This window comes from Sceloporus undulatus, unplaced genomic scaffold (genome assembly GCF_019175285.1).
Source record: "Sceloporus undulatus isolate JIND9_A2432 ecotype Alabama unplaced genomic scaffold, SceUnd_v1.1 scaffold_15, whole genome shotgun sequence".
Lineage (NCBI taxonomy): Eukaryota > Metazoa > Chordata > Lepidosauria > Squamata > Phrynosomatidae > Sceloporus > Sceloporus undulatus.
Window position 1 is genome coordinate 2,423,527 of NW_024802937.1, and position 19,038 is coordinate 2,442,564.

The window sequence follows — 19,038 nt, forward strand, 5'->3', positions numbered from 1 at the left end:
CTGTGAATGGTATTATTTATTCCAAGGATTCTTGTGCTAATTGTTTGTGACCAGCACTAATACAGCTGCCCCTCCACACTCGCGGGGGTTAGGAGCTAAGGATGCTCAGGAAATGGAAAAAACGTGTATATATTACACTCCCCCACATGCATTATAAAGAGTCTTCCCCCACCAAGAACACCACCCATAACTCGCTTTGCAACCTTGAAACACATAGGCTCCTCCAGATTTCCAAAGTGCTTCCACTTTCAATCTGCAGTCACTGCTGCAGAGGACCCACCTTCTCTCCTCCCCCGCCTCCCTCCCAGCCAGACAAAAGCAACACCATATCTTCCCCACTTTTACAGACTTTGCATTCTCCTCATTTCCAAAGTCTTTCGACTTTGAATCTGATTTGCAGCCATCACCACTAAGGGAAGGTACAATGTTGTTTTTGTCTAGCCGGGACAGAAGCAGAGGATGGGAGAAAAGTTGGATCCTCCCAGGGGTGGCTGCAAACATCAGATTCAAAGGGAAGTTCTTGGAAATGAGGAGGATGCAAAGTCTGGCAAAGAAGGGGAATGTATAGTGTTGGTTTTGGCTGGCTGGCTGGCTGGCAGGAAGGAAGGGTGAGAAGGAGAGGGGTGAAGAGGTTGTAAGCAGCAGCTACAAATTCACAAATACTCAAAACTGCACATCTGAAACCCACAAATGTGGAGGGCCAACTGTAATATATTTTTTGTTTTTTTCCATTAATAATGAAGAAAAATTTACAATACATTTTTAGAAGTTTACAGAGAAATTTTTAAATTTTCAAAACAAAGAGTCAAACATAACTGCTTTCCTCATACCCGGCAGATCTTGGGAGCTGGTCTCAGGGAAATCCAACACTATCATGACACCTAATGAGTTCTTTTTTCATTACACCTCAAAACACCACTGAAACTACAATCCCTCTTCCCTACTGCTTTTTGGAACACCTTGCTTCATGAAGATATCTGAAGTTCTTGAAAGCTTACACATAATTTGGTTGGAAAGTATGACAAAAATATATATTTTGGAGTGATTGCACATTGTTTCATAACCACATTAATGGCATATTAATTTAGATTTATACATTATATAAAAATGTTTATCATTTGTAATTTTTGTGTTATACAGAACAATGATCCATTATATTATTAGTTCATGAATACTTCACGTAGCAAACATAACAAGATAAAATTTAACTGTACAGTGGTACCCCGGGTTACGAATTTAATTCGTTCCGCGGCACCATTCGTAACCCGAAAACCTTCGCAAGCCGAAAAAGCCATAGGCGCTAGCGCAGGAAAGCCGCGATTTCGTGCGAAAAAGCGCCGAAAAGCACCAAAAAAATTTTCGTAACCCGAAATAACCTTCGTAACCCGGAACAGTTTTTTTTCTATGGATTTTTTTCGTATCCCGGGAATTTCGTAAGGCGGTGCTTTCGTATCCCGGGGTACCACTGTATTAATCTTAACCCTTTTGACTATACCATCAGTACAATGAGCCATATTTTATGTATCTGTTTCTCCAACAAGTTATTAACTTACTAGCTGTCCAACTTTATACGTTTTTCCGTCCCATTCTATCGCTGAGTATGTAGCCCAGGGACGCTGCTTTCTTTTGGAAGTCACTTCAGGTCGCGTAACTATTTCTCTGAACAGAGTAAATTTTATTTGCTTGTCATATTTTTCATGGCATTCCTTGAGCCATAATGCAAATTCTTTGTCTATTTTCATTCTTTGCTCCTATGAAGAATTTTGTACACATATTACACATTAACTAGACTTCAGCATGTATATTTTCTGAAAGTTTGTTTTTGTATAACTTTTGTCATTATTGCAGAAGTAAATTACTTTTTCAAAAGTTTAAAATCACAAACATAAAATAATAATTTACTGATAACTCAGTTTTTTAGTCCTAGTCTTATAAACCACGATTTTACGTCTATCTGATCTTTCTTGAAAGGAATACAAAACAATTACGGACAGGCTTCATAATTGTAGATCTTTAGCTGGTCACCTTTGAACTCACACAAATGGGTTTATCTGCATTTGTGCAGTGCATCATTCAGAATCTTCTACAGTTATTACATTAGCTTTTTGACAGTAACTCTCTCCACCTTTTAGGCACCTTAGCAGTGCACCTCCCAAGTACACCCTTCAGTTCCATGGACACTGAACACCAGCATCCAAGGATCCAAAGGGAGGCAGGAGAAGACGAGAGGAGGATGGGCAGGGTTGTCTGAGTTTATAAATGACTACTTAAAAAACTTATGCATGCCACGTTTCCTTCTTTGTGGTCTCTGACTCACACTAAAGGGTGGCCTGCAGTCGTCTTCAGCTGCGCCGGATCAGGGCCCCGGCAACCACATGCTGTGGCTGATTTGGCCTTTCCAGGGAGTGATAGTTGGGACTTTACAGCACCCTGGGGCATGTGGATGCCCCACCCAAAATCTGCCCCCAGGCCTTAATGACCAGCCTGCGTAGGGCCTAACATGCTATTAACCATAGGAGGCTGCAGTGTCATGGCCCAAAAGAATGGTATAGACTCCTGGGTGTTATGTCACATAGAAAAACAACACAGCTCTCTCAAAAATGTGATCAGCTTTTGAGCTTGCATGCAGTCTATACTGAGAGATGAAGGTCAAAGGCTGTGACCCTGTAGCTGCTCTGCACAAGTCCTCCAGAGGTACACCGTACAAAAAACAGATGATGAGCCATAGCCCTAGTAGAATGGCTATGAACCGGAGGATCCTTCTTGGCCAGTTTATAAGCCAAGTGAATGGTGGAAACCACCAATTTCAGAAAGTGCTGACTCGAATAGGCAGTTTCTTAAAAATAGTCTCAGAGTTGTGGAACTTGGCAGTCCTATCCACAGAGACAACTAAGCCTTTTCTGATGTCCATGCAAATAACAGTCTGTTCTAAGTCTGTAGCAGTGTTCTGCATCAAAGCAGGCAATACGGTGTCCAGGTTGATGTGAAATAATGGCACCACCTTAGGTAAGGAAGAGAAGTCTGCTCTGAAGATGACCTTTTCCTGATGAAAACGTAAGGAGTCTTGTTCCATTCTGAGGCCATGAAAGTCTCCTGATGTCTTGCAAATGTAATGGCTACCAAGAAAGCTGTCTTCCAGGTAAGTAGATTATCACAAGATACCATGGGTTCAGAGGGCTTCCTGCAAAGCTGCAATAGTTCAAAAGCTGCACTAGTTCAAAACTGCATTGGGAAGTGAGTCCTGATATTGGAGGATGGAGATTCCTGTAATTTTAAGGAATTTCTTCACCAAAGAACTTCCTGATCAGCTGAAAGTTGGCTAAAGTGGCATATAGGTAAAACTTCACAGAAGAGAGGGAAAGGCCTCCATCATAAAGAGAAAGAAGGAATGTTGAGCCTGCCACTGAGATGACAAAAAGGACAGGAACTTTTTTCCACTTATAACTGTAAGAATGTTCAAATAATGTACTGCATTACTAATCTGCAATATTGATCTGTTTAATTGCTTCAGATAGAGATGTTATGGGAATACCTTCCAAGTGTTCACATCTCATGTGTCCATTGTGGATGGTGTGGAGGTCTGGTTGGTACAGAACACTGAGATGGTTGTCTCAAGACAGATGGAAAAGAGGTGTGAACCACAATAGCTTGGTCCACCACAGTGAGCATGCCTTGTTTCTCTAGATCTTTGATATCCAGTCATCAATGGATTAGGGGGAAAGAAGGGAAAGTGCAGACAACGGGAACTCCCCAGTGAAACAGGAAGGCATTGCTGTATGACTTCCTCCAATGAGTCCTGGAGCAAAACATCTTACACTGGTTGTGCTTGGAAGAGGCAAAAAGATGTACCTCCATTGTACTCCACTCTCATAGGACTAGTTGGAAAGCCTTTGATGGAGCATCCATTCATAGTACATGTGATGTTCTACTTGGAGCATATGTTAATATGTTCTTCTCCAGGAAGCTGAATTGCAGAAATTGAGATGCCTCTGTTGTGTTCCAGTTCCATAGTTCACCTTGTTTGTTCAAATAATACATTAGTGTACTGTTGTTGATAACAACCGGAACCACCCTGCCTCACAGGAGTGTTTCAAAAGTTTGAAATGCTTTCTCCCTTGCCAACATCTCGAGAGCATGGATGTGGAGTTTGCTCTCCTTGTGTTCGTAAAGCAAGGCCTTCAGTCTAGAATCCCAGTTTTAGCAGGTAGATGCAAGCTCCTACATTATGACTTTCATCAAAACACAAAAGGCATTTTGCGTGCTTATTCCATTCAGAAATCTTAGCACCACATATGGTGCACTTCTTAAAGGAGTTCCATGAGGACCTAAGTCAGTCTGAAAGAAGAATGGCCAAAACAAAACTAATGGGCTAAACCACTGGCTCCCAGACTTTGTTCCTCCAGGTGTTTTGTACTTCAGCTCCCACAAGCCTGGGTCAGCTTGGCCAGTAGTCAGAAATTCTGGGAGCTGAAGTCCAAAATGTCCGGAGAACTAAAGTTTGGGAACTACTAGAATAAACTGAAGAGTCACTGAAAAAAGAGCTGGAGAATAACAGAAAAATCCACCAAGCTAATTTGTAAACTGTTACAGGGAAGTCAAAAAACAATAAAAACCAAAAGTAACTAGAAAATATATCTCAACAATTTTTCTAATACTGCTGATGCAGAGGATGAAAATGAACTGAGCATTTAAGCAGGAAGGGTACTGCTTTGGTGCCTAGAGAGGTGGAGTGGGATTACAACCAAAATGCTTATATAATAAATAATAAATGGACTCTTTCCATCCATGGGGGCTCAGTTTCAGGGGAGGGAGGGGCTGTGGATAGGAAAACATGGACAATCTTGGCCCATATTATTCAATGGGTTGCAACATGTGCAAATTTGCTTGCATGCTCTGCCATTAAATGATATGGGGTATGGTAATTCATGGGTGGCTGAATCTGTGGATTGCTAGCTTGTCATTGTGGCGGGGCCACTATCCCTGTAGAAAGTTCTGAACAATGGATTGTGCAAGTGCGGATAACCCCTTTTGCTTAGTCATACAGACACCCTTAAATAGCAAATAAGTCCTGATACAATAAAGACATAATCTTCAAGAAATATGCCATTTTTGAAAAACAAGCAACATCTAATTCATTCTATATATATTTTCTAAATGTACCAGAGCAGTTTTAGCAAGCTAATAAATAAATATTACCTGTCCATTGACGATTCTTGTAAAAAGTGTATTTTTGTCTTTTAACTTTAACTCCAAATCCATGAAAGTCAATTTGTTGGTGCTGACTTGAAATTTGTCATTTGTAAATAATACACCAGAAATTCTCTTGTAACATTCAATGGGGGTAAGCCCCCTCTTCTTGGGAAGAGCACACCACTCAAATCTTGAGGGGGGAAAATAATGTTTAGAAACTTCTAAAAATAAAATTTTAAAAGCATACGAATTACATATAGCACTGCCATATTCTTACTCTTCCACTGTTGTATATGGTATTAGTCTTCCATTCCAAAAACATTCAAAAATAGGTCTTTTGCCTCTGGCTCTCTTTTCTACTGCAAAACATTCTGCTTCATCATCTTCATCTTCTTCTTCATCATCATCTTTTACTCCTATATAAAAATGGAGTTTTAAATTTTGAAGGAATACCAACAAAGAAAACTGTTCTTCAAACTAAAATTCCCCCAAAAGACATACAATTTATTTAGAATTATGACTATCAGTAGTTGTTACTGGCCCACCATGGCACTACTTCTCCATGGCTGTGGGACTGCATGCTCTTGTGAAGCAAGCGGCTATGCTGACAGTAGCATTATTGCTGAGAGGTTCAGCAATAAGGTAACCAAATGCATAGCCAGAAACTACAGCATGTCATTCTCCAAAACTTGGGGGGGGGGGAGATACCCTCACAATGTGCACATTGGTTTAAATATACTGTACATGATTCATGACAGAAGAGAAAAATGATCTTGTTTTACAACAACAACAAAAGCACTGCTATTTCATATGCTAAGAAACCAATGATCAAAAACTGATAATCAGTATGTTAAGAATTATTTATGCTGCGAACAGTCTTGGTAGAGTATAAGTTAATAAATAACATCAAAATGAAATAAAATGAATTGGCACTATTTGAAAAAGTCTGCTTTATCCTTAAAATATGTTCTGTAACAGTAATACTATTCACTATAAAACCTAGAAAGGTTTGGAAACATCAGTTTATCAAATTTAGTCTTCATTATTTAAATATCAACAAGAGGCAATAAGAATGTCCCCCAACTTACTTGAAGGAAAGCAAGGATCTTCAGGGTAAGTTTCTTTATCATACAAGAAAGGATGATAACGTATAATTCCCTCTACTATACCATCTCCTTCAACATGAGCCTTGAACTCAAAACTATCCGCTGCTGTGTTTATATATAAGGTCTGCATATCATCTTTGATTTCTCTAAGATTCATAATCTTGGGTGTTTTCCCTTTTTCAAATATTGAAATCTAAAAGAAAAAGACATTATTTGCTTCACCTGTATATGCATTTTTCTTACTATATTTATCAACAGACTACAATGAAACATCAGTACCCTCTCTTAAATATTACTATTATTTTTTGAGAATTCACTTACATAGTGGGCGCTCCACATTCACGGGGGCTGGGGGGGGACAGTGAAAAAAACTTTTTTAAAACTAAGAGAAATATATTTAAGAAGCTCTAGATCCTCCAGCACAACTCTATGGTCAACATTCAGCAGAAATTGACCACAGAATTGCACTGCAGGACCTACAAATGTGAAGAGGAGTGTTTTCTCTAGAAATCTCTAGGTCCTCCAGTGTGACTTTATGGCCAACTTCTGGCAGAGTTGTGCTGGAGCACCTAGAGATTCCTAGAAACAAATTAATCAAATCTGTAAAAACCTCAAAACCACACACGTGGAGGGACAACTGTATGTATTGTAACCATACTTCAGAATAGCATGATAAAATACTTTATCATTTTATATATTAATATTCAATGGGCTGGAGCCAGAAGTTGCTTTAGTTAGCAGAAAGACACATTTGCTCATTCAAGGAAAGTCTAATTTCCCCCAAGCGACACCGCCAACCTTGGCAAGCTATCAATCAAACCATATTGCACATTTATTTAGCCCTATTGATATGGTTTCCATTAAATAAAAGTACAAAAGAGAACAGCTTTATAAAAGAGGGGGGAAAACACCCTTATAATTTAAATATACATTATTCTTGAGGCTTCCATGCCCCTAAAGACTGGTTTATGGGCAGGGAGAGTGCTAAGTGGTGAAGCATGGAGGAAGAAGTGAAAATTCTAGTTCTTCTAGGAGAACATCATTTGTGAATTTATATTTCCAATCCAACACATTCATTTGTAATGGCACTCATCCTGTTCCTACCTCAATATCAATATTGTTGAAAGGTCTTCCCTCTTTCTTTGGCAAATTAGTTTCATTTCCTTTTGGACCATAGATATAGTAATGATATATGTGTCTGAAATATTAAGTTTGATTAGTATAGATTAAAAAATATAGACATGCACACCATAACATTCAAGCAAACAAGTAGTTTAAAGTAAAAAACTGACATGACATAACTAGAATCTGGAAGCATAAAAGCAGGGCTAAGTGTATTTTGCAATAATATATCTGTGTATGTGCAAGTCACCTGTTGATGTATGGCAACCCAATGAAACGCATAGTTTTTAAGTAAGGACTACTCAGAGGTGTTTTGACAGTGTCCACCTCTGAAATATATCCGCAATACTGGTACTCCTTGGGAGTCCCTCATCCAAGTATTAACCATGCCTTAGCTCCCAAGATCAGGCAGTTTCTGGATGTCTTCATGGTATTTAGGCTACAATAATATATACTTCCATGAAACTACAGGTAATACAACTTGCATGAAACAAGTTTGTGGTTGTAACTAGATAATGCCTCCAATCCTTATGGTGATTTTTTAAACATATTTTTATTTATATCCAGTATCAGCGAGAGAATTTGCATAAGGACAGGTTTCTTGCCTGTAACTATGGTTCAAGTGGTCATCTGTGAACTTACACAAATGCATTATCTATGCATGCATTATTCAGAACCTTCTAGAATAGTACATAAGCATTTTGGTGGTAGCTCTGGCCACTCCTTGTATACCTAATGGGCGTGCTTCCCACCTAATACCTCAGTTCCAGGGATGCTGAAGCAGTAGCCAAGGATCTAAGGAGAAGGCAGGACAAAATGAGGGGGTGGGATGGGCCATTGTGTTAGTTCACAGATGACTAATCAAAAGACTACAGTTACACTTGAGCAACTTTAAGAATGCACTTGTCCTTGTCCTGACAAATCTTGGCAATGACCCTCGTGATGAGGGGAAATGGATGAAAGGGTCCCCTCCAACTAAAAAGGAATGCTTCACCTACAGCTCTCCATTCCCTGAGGGCTCTGGAGAAGATACTACATTGCTTGTGAACAAGTCCATAGTGTGCCCCATTCTGTAATGACACTGCAGAAAACCCCTGGGTGTAGCTTCCACCTGTGATAGGATACTGCTGTCCATCCCAACTGGTAGGATGCCCTCTTCACTAGATAAATAAATTACTGCTATCCAGATTCCTCATGGTTACTGAGGCGTCAGAGAATGATGCTGCATGACTGGTTGTTGGGCAAAGAAGCTGAAGATGAGGAGGAAATTTCTTTCCTATTTTTGAGATTGATCACCCCCTCTATTTTGACGCAATTGCTGTTCCATCTCTGATTTTGGCATAGGTGAAACTGGCAGAACAGGCTTATGTGGGATCACTGGTTGATCTGATTTCATTGATGGACAGTTGATATTTGGAGGATGGGTTGACTCCGAAGCATGTAGTGATGAATCCATGATTTCTCCATCTGAAGTTGTACCAACAAGCATAGGTTCTGGAGATGGAACAGGTGAATTCACCACAGGACTGTGTCCTCTGGTCAGATGAAGAAGAGGACTGAATGACAACAGGAGCCAATGTTTGAACCTCGGTCTCAGGTAACAGTGGTTGATCTGTCTATATCTGGTAAGCATGTTGAAACTGTTCTACCTCTCTCCGTTTTTTTCTTTTTCTTAAATGCTTCTTTGATTACAAGGTTGTTGGTCTGAACTAGTATCTCCTCCCAGTTCAAAGACTTTCCTGGTGTTAGTGGAACATGGGTCTGACCGATATGAGTGGAAACAGACTCTGTGATGGTCTCAAGAGAATGACTGGGTATCATCATAACTGTTGGTAGAGCTGCCAGTTCAGGGGTAGGACTTGCTTTAGTATGATATTTAGAGAAGTTGGTGGATGTCTCCATTAGAGAACACTTCAAAGATGCCTGTACTGAGGGGACTGAGGCTTATGGTAAAGATGGAACTTGAGATGATTTATGAAACTGAAGTGACAGAGGCAACAGCCTTGAGTGCTTTCTCCCACAGGAGTGCTTTTAATCTCAAATTCTTGTAAAGGCCTTGGAATTAGAGTAGGCACCAATATTACAGCCCTTCCCAAGACAAAGAAGACATTCCAAGTGACAGTCTTTTTGGAATATTTTGCCTCTGCAGGAGGTGCAGCATTTAAAAAATGTGGAAGAAGCCATACACTGGCCAAGGCTTTGACAAGCAGGAGTTCCATCCGCAGAAAGGACAACAAAGAAAGTAGTTACAAGCCTGGTCAAATCCAATAAGACAGTCTGATCAAGCAATGAACACAAATGCAATAGAATATCTGAAAATCCGTTAAAACAATTCAAGTCAGAAGCAAAATTGGACAGAGGAAAAGAATGTAGCTCAGAAGGCACCTAACTGATACTGCTGCTATGGCAGACAAAAAGGAACTAAGGTGTTAGGTGGGAAGTGTGTCCATTAGGTGTACAGGAAATGGGCAGGGCTACAGTAAAAATGCATACATAAATATTCCAGAAGGTTCTGAATGATGCACTGTGCAGGCACAGATAGTCCATTTGTAGAGTCACAGAGACCACGAAGAAGAACCAAGAAAGACTGGAAGAACCTGACATAATAGGAAAGAGCTTACTACATACCCCCTTATAGAAAAATAATGCACACATGTGTTTGGGCAGCCTACTAGTTCACTTCTCCCAAATTACAAAAACAGTGGTTGAAAGGATGTTCATGCATATTTTTCTTCTAGTTTCTAATCTTCTAATGTAATATCTTCTAGTTTCTAATGTAATATGCAACTTGTATGTTCTTGAGGAATTATTTGTGACAGGTTGAGTCCCCTTTATCTGAAATGCTTGGGACCAAAAGTGTTTTAGATTATGGAATATTTTTGGATTTTGGAATAATTGAATATATTTAATGAGGTATCTTGGAGATGGGACTCAATTGTAAACACAACATTCATCTGTTGGGCAAACCAGACCGGCATAATAACGGCAGCTTGGGGGGTGGCGTGGGGGCATGATATTTAGATGATGCATGCCTCAATGCTGCCCCCAAGCTGGCGTCACGCTGCCTGCCCAATCAAAAACAGGCAGCGTTACAGTGCTCCAGCAGCGTGGCTTTTATACACTGCACGCCACAGGAAGACCAAAAAGGTGTTGCCTAAGCAGAAAGGACAGCTTTTTTTCCACCCCAAAAAGGAGCTGCTTTTTACTACTTCTTTTTGGGCCAGAAAAATGCTGGGTCGGGGCCATACTGTGCAGTTGCTGTGGCCCAGATCTGGCGCTCAAAGGGACTGCATCAAGCCACCCATTTAGAGCTGTCTGGACCAGCCTTATGTTTCATATACATCTTATACACATAGCCTGAAGGTAATTTTATACCATAGTTTTAATAATTTTGTGCATGAAACCAAGTTTGTATCCATTGAACCATCAGAAAGCCAAGGTGTCACTATCTCAGCTATCCGTGTGGACAATCCTTGATTTTGGAGTAGTTTTGAATACTGGATAAGGGAGACTCAACATCTATAAAGTTCTTTCTTTATAATCTGTAAATCAACAGCCTTTCAGGGGGAAAAAATAATGATCAACTCACGTCAGTTGTCTCATCCAAAGATGAAAATTATTTTTTAAGTAGTGCACATGTTCTGGCTGTACACCAGTAATAACCACTGCAGTGAAACCTGTTTTGTCTTTTTCTTCCATGATAAGATTGTGCAGAAATCGTTCATCATCGTTAACAATATGAGAAGAGTCACGTGGCTACGAGAAATATTTAAAAATAAAGTGAAATCATCTGATAAGAAATACTACTAGTTAATTTCAGTCAGCAAAGAATATAATAACAGGGATGTGGAACCTAATGGGATTTAACAAATTTGGGCAAAATTTACTCTTGAATTTGACTTTCCTGCCTACTTATCTGAAAAGAAAAACTAGTTATTACAATTAAAACACTGAGAATGGCTCAGACTTAATAGCTACTTCTATGCAGCAAGATGAATCTTTCAATTGTTTTAATATCACCAAACAAATTATTACATACTATTTACAACATTTCTCTAATGCCCCATAACCTGGGGTTCTCTGGATGGTTTACAACAAGCTAATATAAAAAGAACTAAAATGCAGGATAAAACCAAACTGTACAATCAATGGCACCATAAAACACAAACCAAAAACTCAGATCACACCAAATTAATTACTATACCTTTCTGTTTCTAATGTAGCCGCTGTACACAGATTCTTTGTTTTTCTCTTTCTTTTCAAAATCTTCTTTAGAAAGAACAAGCTCATGAACATCCTGAGAACCTGCAGGTTTGCTGATCATCTGTTCAGTATGTCAAAAAGTTAATGCATCAGAACAAGCTCATATTTATGCTAGGTACAATTACAGTAGTGCACAGAGAGCAAGATACTTGGAATCACATCTACCCAAATTACACAGAAATCAAGTATGAACATCGCTTTATATTTACTCTAATGTAGCAATCACACCAGTACAATATTTTGTGGTGTATTAATAGTGCAAGACAAGGACTACCTTCTCCTGCCAGCAACTTAGGTAATAGCATGCAGAATATTCTCACTAATTAGCTCTATGCAGTTACCATCTAAGCATATTCACTCAACATGTGAGGAAGGAAGTGGACTAGCACTATTGCTGACTGAAAAAGATGTGGCAGAGAGCCACAGTATGGTTAGGACAACTCATTGACTAACTTGTCATGGGACTTCTCATGGATAAGCATTAAATGACCCTGCTGTTGTTACAGTCTAGACTCTATTCTGTAAAAACAGCAGGATAATAGCAGTTTAGACTCTAGACAAAACTCTTTAGTGCTCCATCTGTTGCTACCACAATATGAGAGATCATTTTTATTTTAATCACTTCCCCACTACTAAGCCACTTTCAATCTTTGCTACCATCATACTGCTAGTTTAGATAAGTATATCTAGACATAGAGCAGAACAAAGATCTTACAACAAGCATAGATTTTAAAACAAGTATTACCACATGAACTTCAGTGTATCAGTTGTTACTTCTATATTTGATACACTAACATGCTAATAATTGATAATAATGCTTTTTAACTGGTACTTATAGTGGTACAGTGACTAAAATTCTACCACACAATGGAATAATTCCACCCCATTTAATACTCAAGTATGAGGTTGTTAGTCTCTACTTGCTCGACCTCAATTACTAACTTCTTCCTGCAGTTGGTCCAGCAACCAACCAACTCCCCAGTCCTAGCTCTTACCATTAAGCTGTCAACTCTCTTGAGACGTAATGACAATGGAAAGTACTGCCTTGAAAAATGCTTTCAGACTGTAATATTAGGGCCTGATGGTGAGCTTGTGCATCACTGAAAACTGACATGTCCATGAGTGAAATTTATTTTACTGAAAAATCTCCACACATTCCTGGGAGTGGTTATCATTTTTTTTGACAACATTTATAGATTATTTTCATAATGTATTTAGAAATTTTTGCCATCATCCATAGAGTAGTGTAGAATGACTTTAATATGTGTACCCACAAGACCAGTTATAGGTTCATGAATTAGTTTATTATGTGTATTTCTATTCTGTGTTATAAATGGATGAAATTCTACGCGAGGTCTGCATTTCTGTAATTGTGAGATCAACAGGTTGTTTACCTGAACATCCTTTGAAAATTTTGCTAGCATCCATAGACTGTGTCATAAGGAGGTGCAGTAGTTTACTATGTGTTTCTATGGTCAGCAGAAAAACTGCACAGTCTTTAAGGAGCCCTGGTGATGCAGTAGTTAAGTGCCAGTACTGCAGCCATTCACAGCGACAAGGCTGGAAGTTCAATCCCAGGCAGGGCTCCAGGCTCCACTCAGCCTTGCATCTTTCTGTAGGTTACTAAAATGAGTACCCAGCTTGTTGGGGGCAATTATCTTACACAGTGCAAACTGCTTAGGAAGTGCTTAAGTGCACTAATAAGAGAAATAAAAATGTACTTCATATTGCTCTTCGTCCTCTCTAAACAGTGGGCCCTCGGTATCCATGGGAGGGGGGGAGCCATGTGGCTGCACTACCATTAGGTAGAATGGGACTGGAGTCTCCCCTCCCTCCTTCTTTCACCTCTCCCCCCCTCCCTCTCTGTCTCGGCTTGACTTTGGGGGTGGAGTCTGCCACCCAGCCAGTCAGGGCCAGGGCTTGAGTCTCGGAGCCCTGTCCCCAGGCCTAGCACCTGGGATGGAGCCTCTGGGCTCCAAAACCCAAGCCCCATCCCTGGCACTCTCTGGCCAACAGGACTCCGGGGCTTGGCTGGAGGGTGCCAGCGCCAGAGGCGCTGTCCCAGGTGCTAGGAAGAAGGGAAGGAAGGGGAGAGAGGGGGAGGAAGGTAGAGGGAGTAAAGGGAGAGGCGAGGTACTTTTGTCCCCAATGGCGGTGCTTGCCATCCACGGATGCTCAAATCCGTGGATGGCAAGTCTGTGGATAAAGAGGGCCCACTGTACAAATCTTCTAGTTAAAACTAGTATAGTAATGACTTTCTGGCAATTAAAACACAGTAACAAAGTAAAAATCCAAAACATAGTGTTAGACAACAGTATAAAGAAGCTACATGAAACACTAATATTATATAGGGTTTCGGCAGCAAGAATGTTATTTGCAGCAAAATGGAAGGAGGAGAACTGCCCAACAATGGATGAATGGTTTATTAAACTTTATGAATTCATGGAGGCTGACAAATTAACTAAATTACTACAAGTGAAAACAATGGAAAGTGTTTGGAAAGATTGGGATCCATTTATTAAGTATTTAAAAGAATGTAAAAACTTAAGCTATTATTTGGGGCTAGAGTGATCCTTTGGTTTCTGTTGTTAATAAATTGAGAGATGATGGAATAATCATGCATATGAAGGAAAATGTCAAGAAAGCATATACATATTATTGATTTTGTATAAGAAACCCAAGACTAGGAAGTCCAGTAATTGTTCTAAAGTGTATTTGTTTATCTTAATTTGAGGTATAGAGATTCTTATAGAGGTGGAAATGGTAGGAAAGAGAAGTTATATTTTTAAGATTTCTTATGAGATGTTAAGTGTTTTGTATGTTTCTATTTGTTTTGTAAGTCTTTGTAGGTTGACTATATGTTTTTTATATTATTTTTGTATTGTATATTGTTTTTAAAGTTTTTTTAAAATTTATTTTAAAAAATTAAAAAAAAACTGGTATAGTAATGACTCCGGGCAGTTAAAACACAGTAACAAAGTAAAAATCCAAAACAGATATTTGCCTCATCCAAATATACACTTTGATTCAAAGTGCTTTCTGTTTAATTCCTGTGGTTACGAATTATAAATAATGCCTGTTTATAATTTATTTCATTAATTTCTAGCTGACTTTTCTCCCATATGGAAGCCAAAGTGGCTGACAACATAACAGTAACAGTTAACACAAATACACACACACACAAGGCTTGTTTTCCAAAGATGCTCTGTGTGCAGTGCACAAGAGCAGAAATATGCCTAGCCCTGTTGCTGTTTTAAGTTAATTGAACATAATATACAAAATGTCTAAAACAAATATCCAATTTTACTTACTCTGGCAGATTGTCCAATAAAAAACACAGCTTGTTTACCACCAACCCCAAAATATGATATATCACTGTTTAAACTGCGAGGTACAATTGGAGGACGTACATATCCTGAATGATCACTAATGTCAAAACTGGATAAAAAGAAATATCAGTAAACGTTCAATATATAGTGGTTAGCAAAAATAAATAAACAAACATTAACAAAGAAAATAAAAGTTTCCTATTTGTGACAGTATCTATTCAAAGCATATAAAGTAATTATAATAAACACATCACTCAGATCCACTTTATATTTATAGAATGTCCAAAGATGTTTCATGCTGTCTACTAGAGTAGACACAGGAGACTGACAGCCTTGAGATGTTCCTAGTATGGTTTGCAAAGCTTTTCGGACTCCATTCACTTTCCCCTTCAGTCCAAATTACTAGCTGAGTGGTAGGGGTAGTGGTGGGCAACCTAGTTATTAGCAACACTAAGAGTATATCCATACTGCACAATTATAGCAGTGTCATTTCAAATGTCATTTTATAGTACTGTATTCTGGAATCTGTACTGGAGTTCTAGGGTATTCTTCTGTACTAAAGCACTAGAGCTGTCTGGCTGAGAACTAAGTATTTCCCAAAACTACATTTCTCAGGATTCCAGAGGATGGAGCCCATGCCCATTAAAGTGGTGCTAATGCAATATAACTGTGTAGTGTGAATTTACTTCACTGCTCAGCCCAGCAGTGGTATCTAGCTCTTTCTAGACTCTCAGCTTCTAGAAGGAGGAGCCTTTGCCTCTGCATCATTATTTGGCAACCTGCATAAGCTCTTCTTTGCAACAACACCTAGAGCTTAAGAGTGCACATGGATCTGGGGACATGAACTGGGCACTGTCTCTCTGTCTCACTATGCACACACACACACAAGAATGTGTGTCTGGGTATTTCTATGTATATATTTACATATGTATGTGTATGTGTGTATTTATACACACACACACACACACACACACACACACACTATATTGGTGAGCTGTATATAAATATGCAATCACTAATGAAAAACAACTATATATTTCATTATTTACCAATTAGTCTTCCAGAAAGAACCCTATATGCTAACTCAAACAACTGACAAACTGAGTAAATGCTATAAAGTATAAGACACACTTAAATTATGAGATATCAAAAAGGAGTTACCTTGGCTTTTTATTTTTTGTTTTGATTTATAAACCTTTAAGAATCTAGTTCTTGACCTTTATTTGAAATGTATGCCCTAAACTGAGAAAGACTTACATAAGGCTTCATCTAATTTTGTGGGACTGTGTTTGTGCATCAAGAATATTAAACTACCCAAATATATTTCATTCCATACATTCTATCCTTTAGATTTTTCCTGTACAAAGATTTTTCCAGAACAACCATTCTCTTTTTTTTAATTTACTGTATTTAGGTTGCACACTTAGATAGGAGTAAGTTCCACTGGGGCACACTTCTCAGGAAACATTTTGGAATTGTGCTTCTACAAGCTTTCTTAGCTCTACTCTAGAAGTAGGAGTCAGAACTACATGAAATACATTATGTTATGATAATGAAGACTTCAGACAGCAAATTTTAAACACAGGGCAAATTAACCAATATTATGTTTCACTGTCACTGAAGGTAGAGCATCCTAACCTTTCCATATCACCTTGTCGTGTAAACTTTGACAATCGATACACAGCCCAGTTATTAAGTTGTTTAGAAGTCATGCCTCTTCCATTATCAACAACAGCAATAGCTGGCTTTCCCTGGGTATCATCGAACAACTATTGTGAAAAAGGAAGAAAAATGTATGACGTTACTACAATAAATTAAACCTACAAAATATTAGACATTAAACATCAAGCCTTAAGAGTCTTACCAGCTTTAACTGTATGCTCCGGACACCGGAATTTTGAGAAGTAGCTGACAGTGAGTTATCAATTAATTCTGCAAGAGCAAATGCTAAATAAAAAGAAAGTAAGTTTCTAAGAATTATCATTTACTACAAAAGTTATATAATCAAATATGCATTTGAAAGGCACAACAAGCTACAGAGTATTCCCATTCAAGTGAGGCTCTTGTATTTATGGATCCTTTCCAAATGAGCAAGAGGACAAATTTTCCAGGTGCTGTCACATGACTATGTTACCAGTAATGAGGGAAAATTCAACTCTCAAAAATGTTAAATCAAGCCTCTCCAAGCCATTAACATGTTTCTTCCCTAATAATACCTTGTAAACCTATTTAAGATTAAATCATAAAGAAAAAAGGCTATGAATCTTACACACAGAAAATAACATAAAGCATTTGATTTTCTAGAACATCCACAGGAATAAAAGTGGAAAGGATATGTTTTGGCACAGAGCATCAAAACTGCTACTGAGTTATGTCATCATATCTTTTTTACTATATGGAAAATAAGAACATATTTAAAGATGGATCCTGAATCTTACATAATAATAATTTTAATTGATATATTTTTACAATTTGCTTTATTGGTTTTTAATTTTATAATTTACTATGTTTTTATTTATATCTGTTTTTATAATATTTTGTGAATTATCTTGAGTTGCAATTCTGGAAGAAAGGTGAAACATGAATTTAATAATTTATCAATAAACATTTCTATCATACCTCCAAACTCCCAAATATGGGTAATCTGCACCTGAGTCAGGGAGATAACCCTCTTCCAACTCTATTATTCTATGATTCTCCCATTTTTAAGAATAGTTGAGTAGTAGGTTTATGAGTGGCTGTAAAAAAGCTTTTGACAGAAGCAGGTAGGAAGGTTACAGAAAAACCTTTCAAGTTATCAGCTTGAACATCCATAGGTCTGGGTGTCTCACTTTACCCCAGTGAATGGTGAGGCCCTGCTGAGTTAGTATGAGGAACTCCCCTTAAGACAGGTGGAGGAGAGACGTGAACCAGGGCTGTCTGGGCCACTACGGAATGATCAAGATGTATCATGACTTATCCTATCTGATCTTGGCTATCACTCTGGTGACAAGGGGAAATAGAGGAAAAGTGTATACGATGGGACCTCCTCAACGGAAGAGGAATGCATTACCTAGCAAGTCCATCCCAAGACGAGCCCTGGAACAGAAAATCTGGCATTGCATGTTCAGGGGCAAGGCAAAGAGACCTACGGCTGGTATGAAAGGAGTGGGATCAAAGTTTAACTACAGATGAAATCTGGAATTGAAGAAGGTTGTTGTTTCTTACTAGATATTCAGTGTGTATAGGTGAGTAAGCAACTTATTTAAGGGCATACGGAAAGGTTGTTCTATTAAACAGTATGTAGAAAGTAAATTTCTATTAAATCTGTTTTTTAAAACCTTAAAAAATTACTTTAATATAATAGCCATGTATTTGTCACCCTCATTTTCCATGTGCCATGCACATATTGTTCAGAGAACACCTGAAATACTTACGCAGAGGATTTTGTCCTTCACTAGCATAATACTCATACATTCCACTTTTCACAAGTGTGTCATAATGTGGAAGGAAATCAATACGTTCCTTTGTTGCTGAGGGGAGCAACTGATCAACAGAGTGAAGCAGGTAACAAGTCATCTTGTCCTTAACCATATCACCTACAGATATGAATAGATTAAAAAAGATTAAAAGAAAGAAATCAACTTAATTTTCTATACCAACTTTACGATTTCAAAATTAGTAAATTCTTATTTACATTTTAAAATGTGAATGTATAATTACTTATTGTATTTTCTTTCCTCAAAAGTATTAAAAGTTAAGCTACTTTACTAATAAGGTGCACCCATGCCAACCATAGACTTGCCAGAGATGCCAATTTGAGCTTCTGTGGCTGGCAAGCCCTGCCTTTTTAAATGGGTGTGTGTGCACACGGCAACATGCACCATTGAAAACAATGAATTTTTGAAAACATTTTTTTAATATCCATGGGGGAGGGGGAGTGTCAGTCTGGAACAGAGCCCCCATGGATAGCAAAGGACTACTGTATTACATAAAAATAACTTAACACTGCAGCCACATATGACAGGACCTCCTCTTCATATCACTAT

General features: G+C 38.5%; 1 protein-coding gene across 2 annotated transcripts in view; it reads right to left on the bottom strand.

The window, feature by feature from the left end:
* The window catches only part of LOC121917327 (structural maintenance of chromosomes flexible hinge domain-containing protein 1-like), a 138,814-nt gene that overhangs the window by 102,980 nt on the left and 16,796 nt on the right, over positions 1–19,038 (bottom strand). For both annotated transcript variants that reach the window (XM_042443215.1, XM_042443216.1), the window contains exons 3-13: positions 18,427–18,588; positions 16,875–16,957; positions 16,649–16,779; positions 14,993–15,119; positions 11,623–11,742; positions 11,008–11,174; positions 7,401–7,494; positions 6,279–6,489; positions 5,468–5,606; positions 5,197–5,380; positions 1,554–1,751 (exon numbers count right to left, since the gene is read on the bottom strand). In XM_042443215.1, the coding sequence (XP_042299149.1) occupies positions 1,554–1,751; positions 5,197–5,380; positions 5,468–5,606; positions 6,279–6,489; positions 7,401–7,494; positions 11,008–11,174; positions 11,623–11,742; positions 14,993–15,119; positions 16,649–16,779; positions 16,875–16,957; positions 18,427–18,588 (1,616 nt within the window). The remainder of the gene's footprint in view (positions 1–1,553; positions 1,752–5,196; positions 5,381–5,467; positions 5,607–6,278; positions 6,490–7,400; positions 7,495–11,007; positions 11,175–11,622; positions 11,743–14,992; positions 15,120–16,648; positions 16,780–16,874; positions 16,958–18,426; positions 18,589–19,038) is intronic.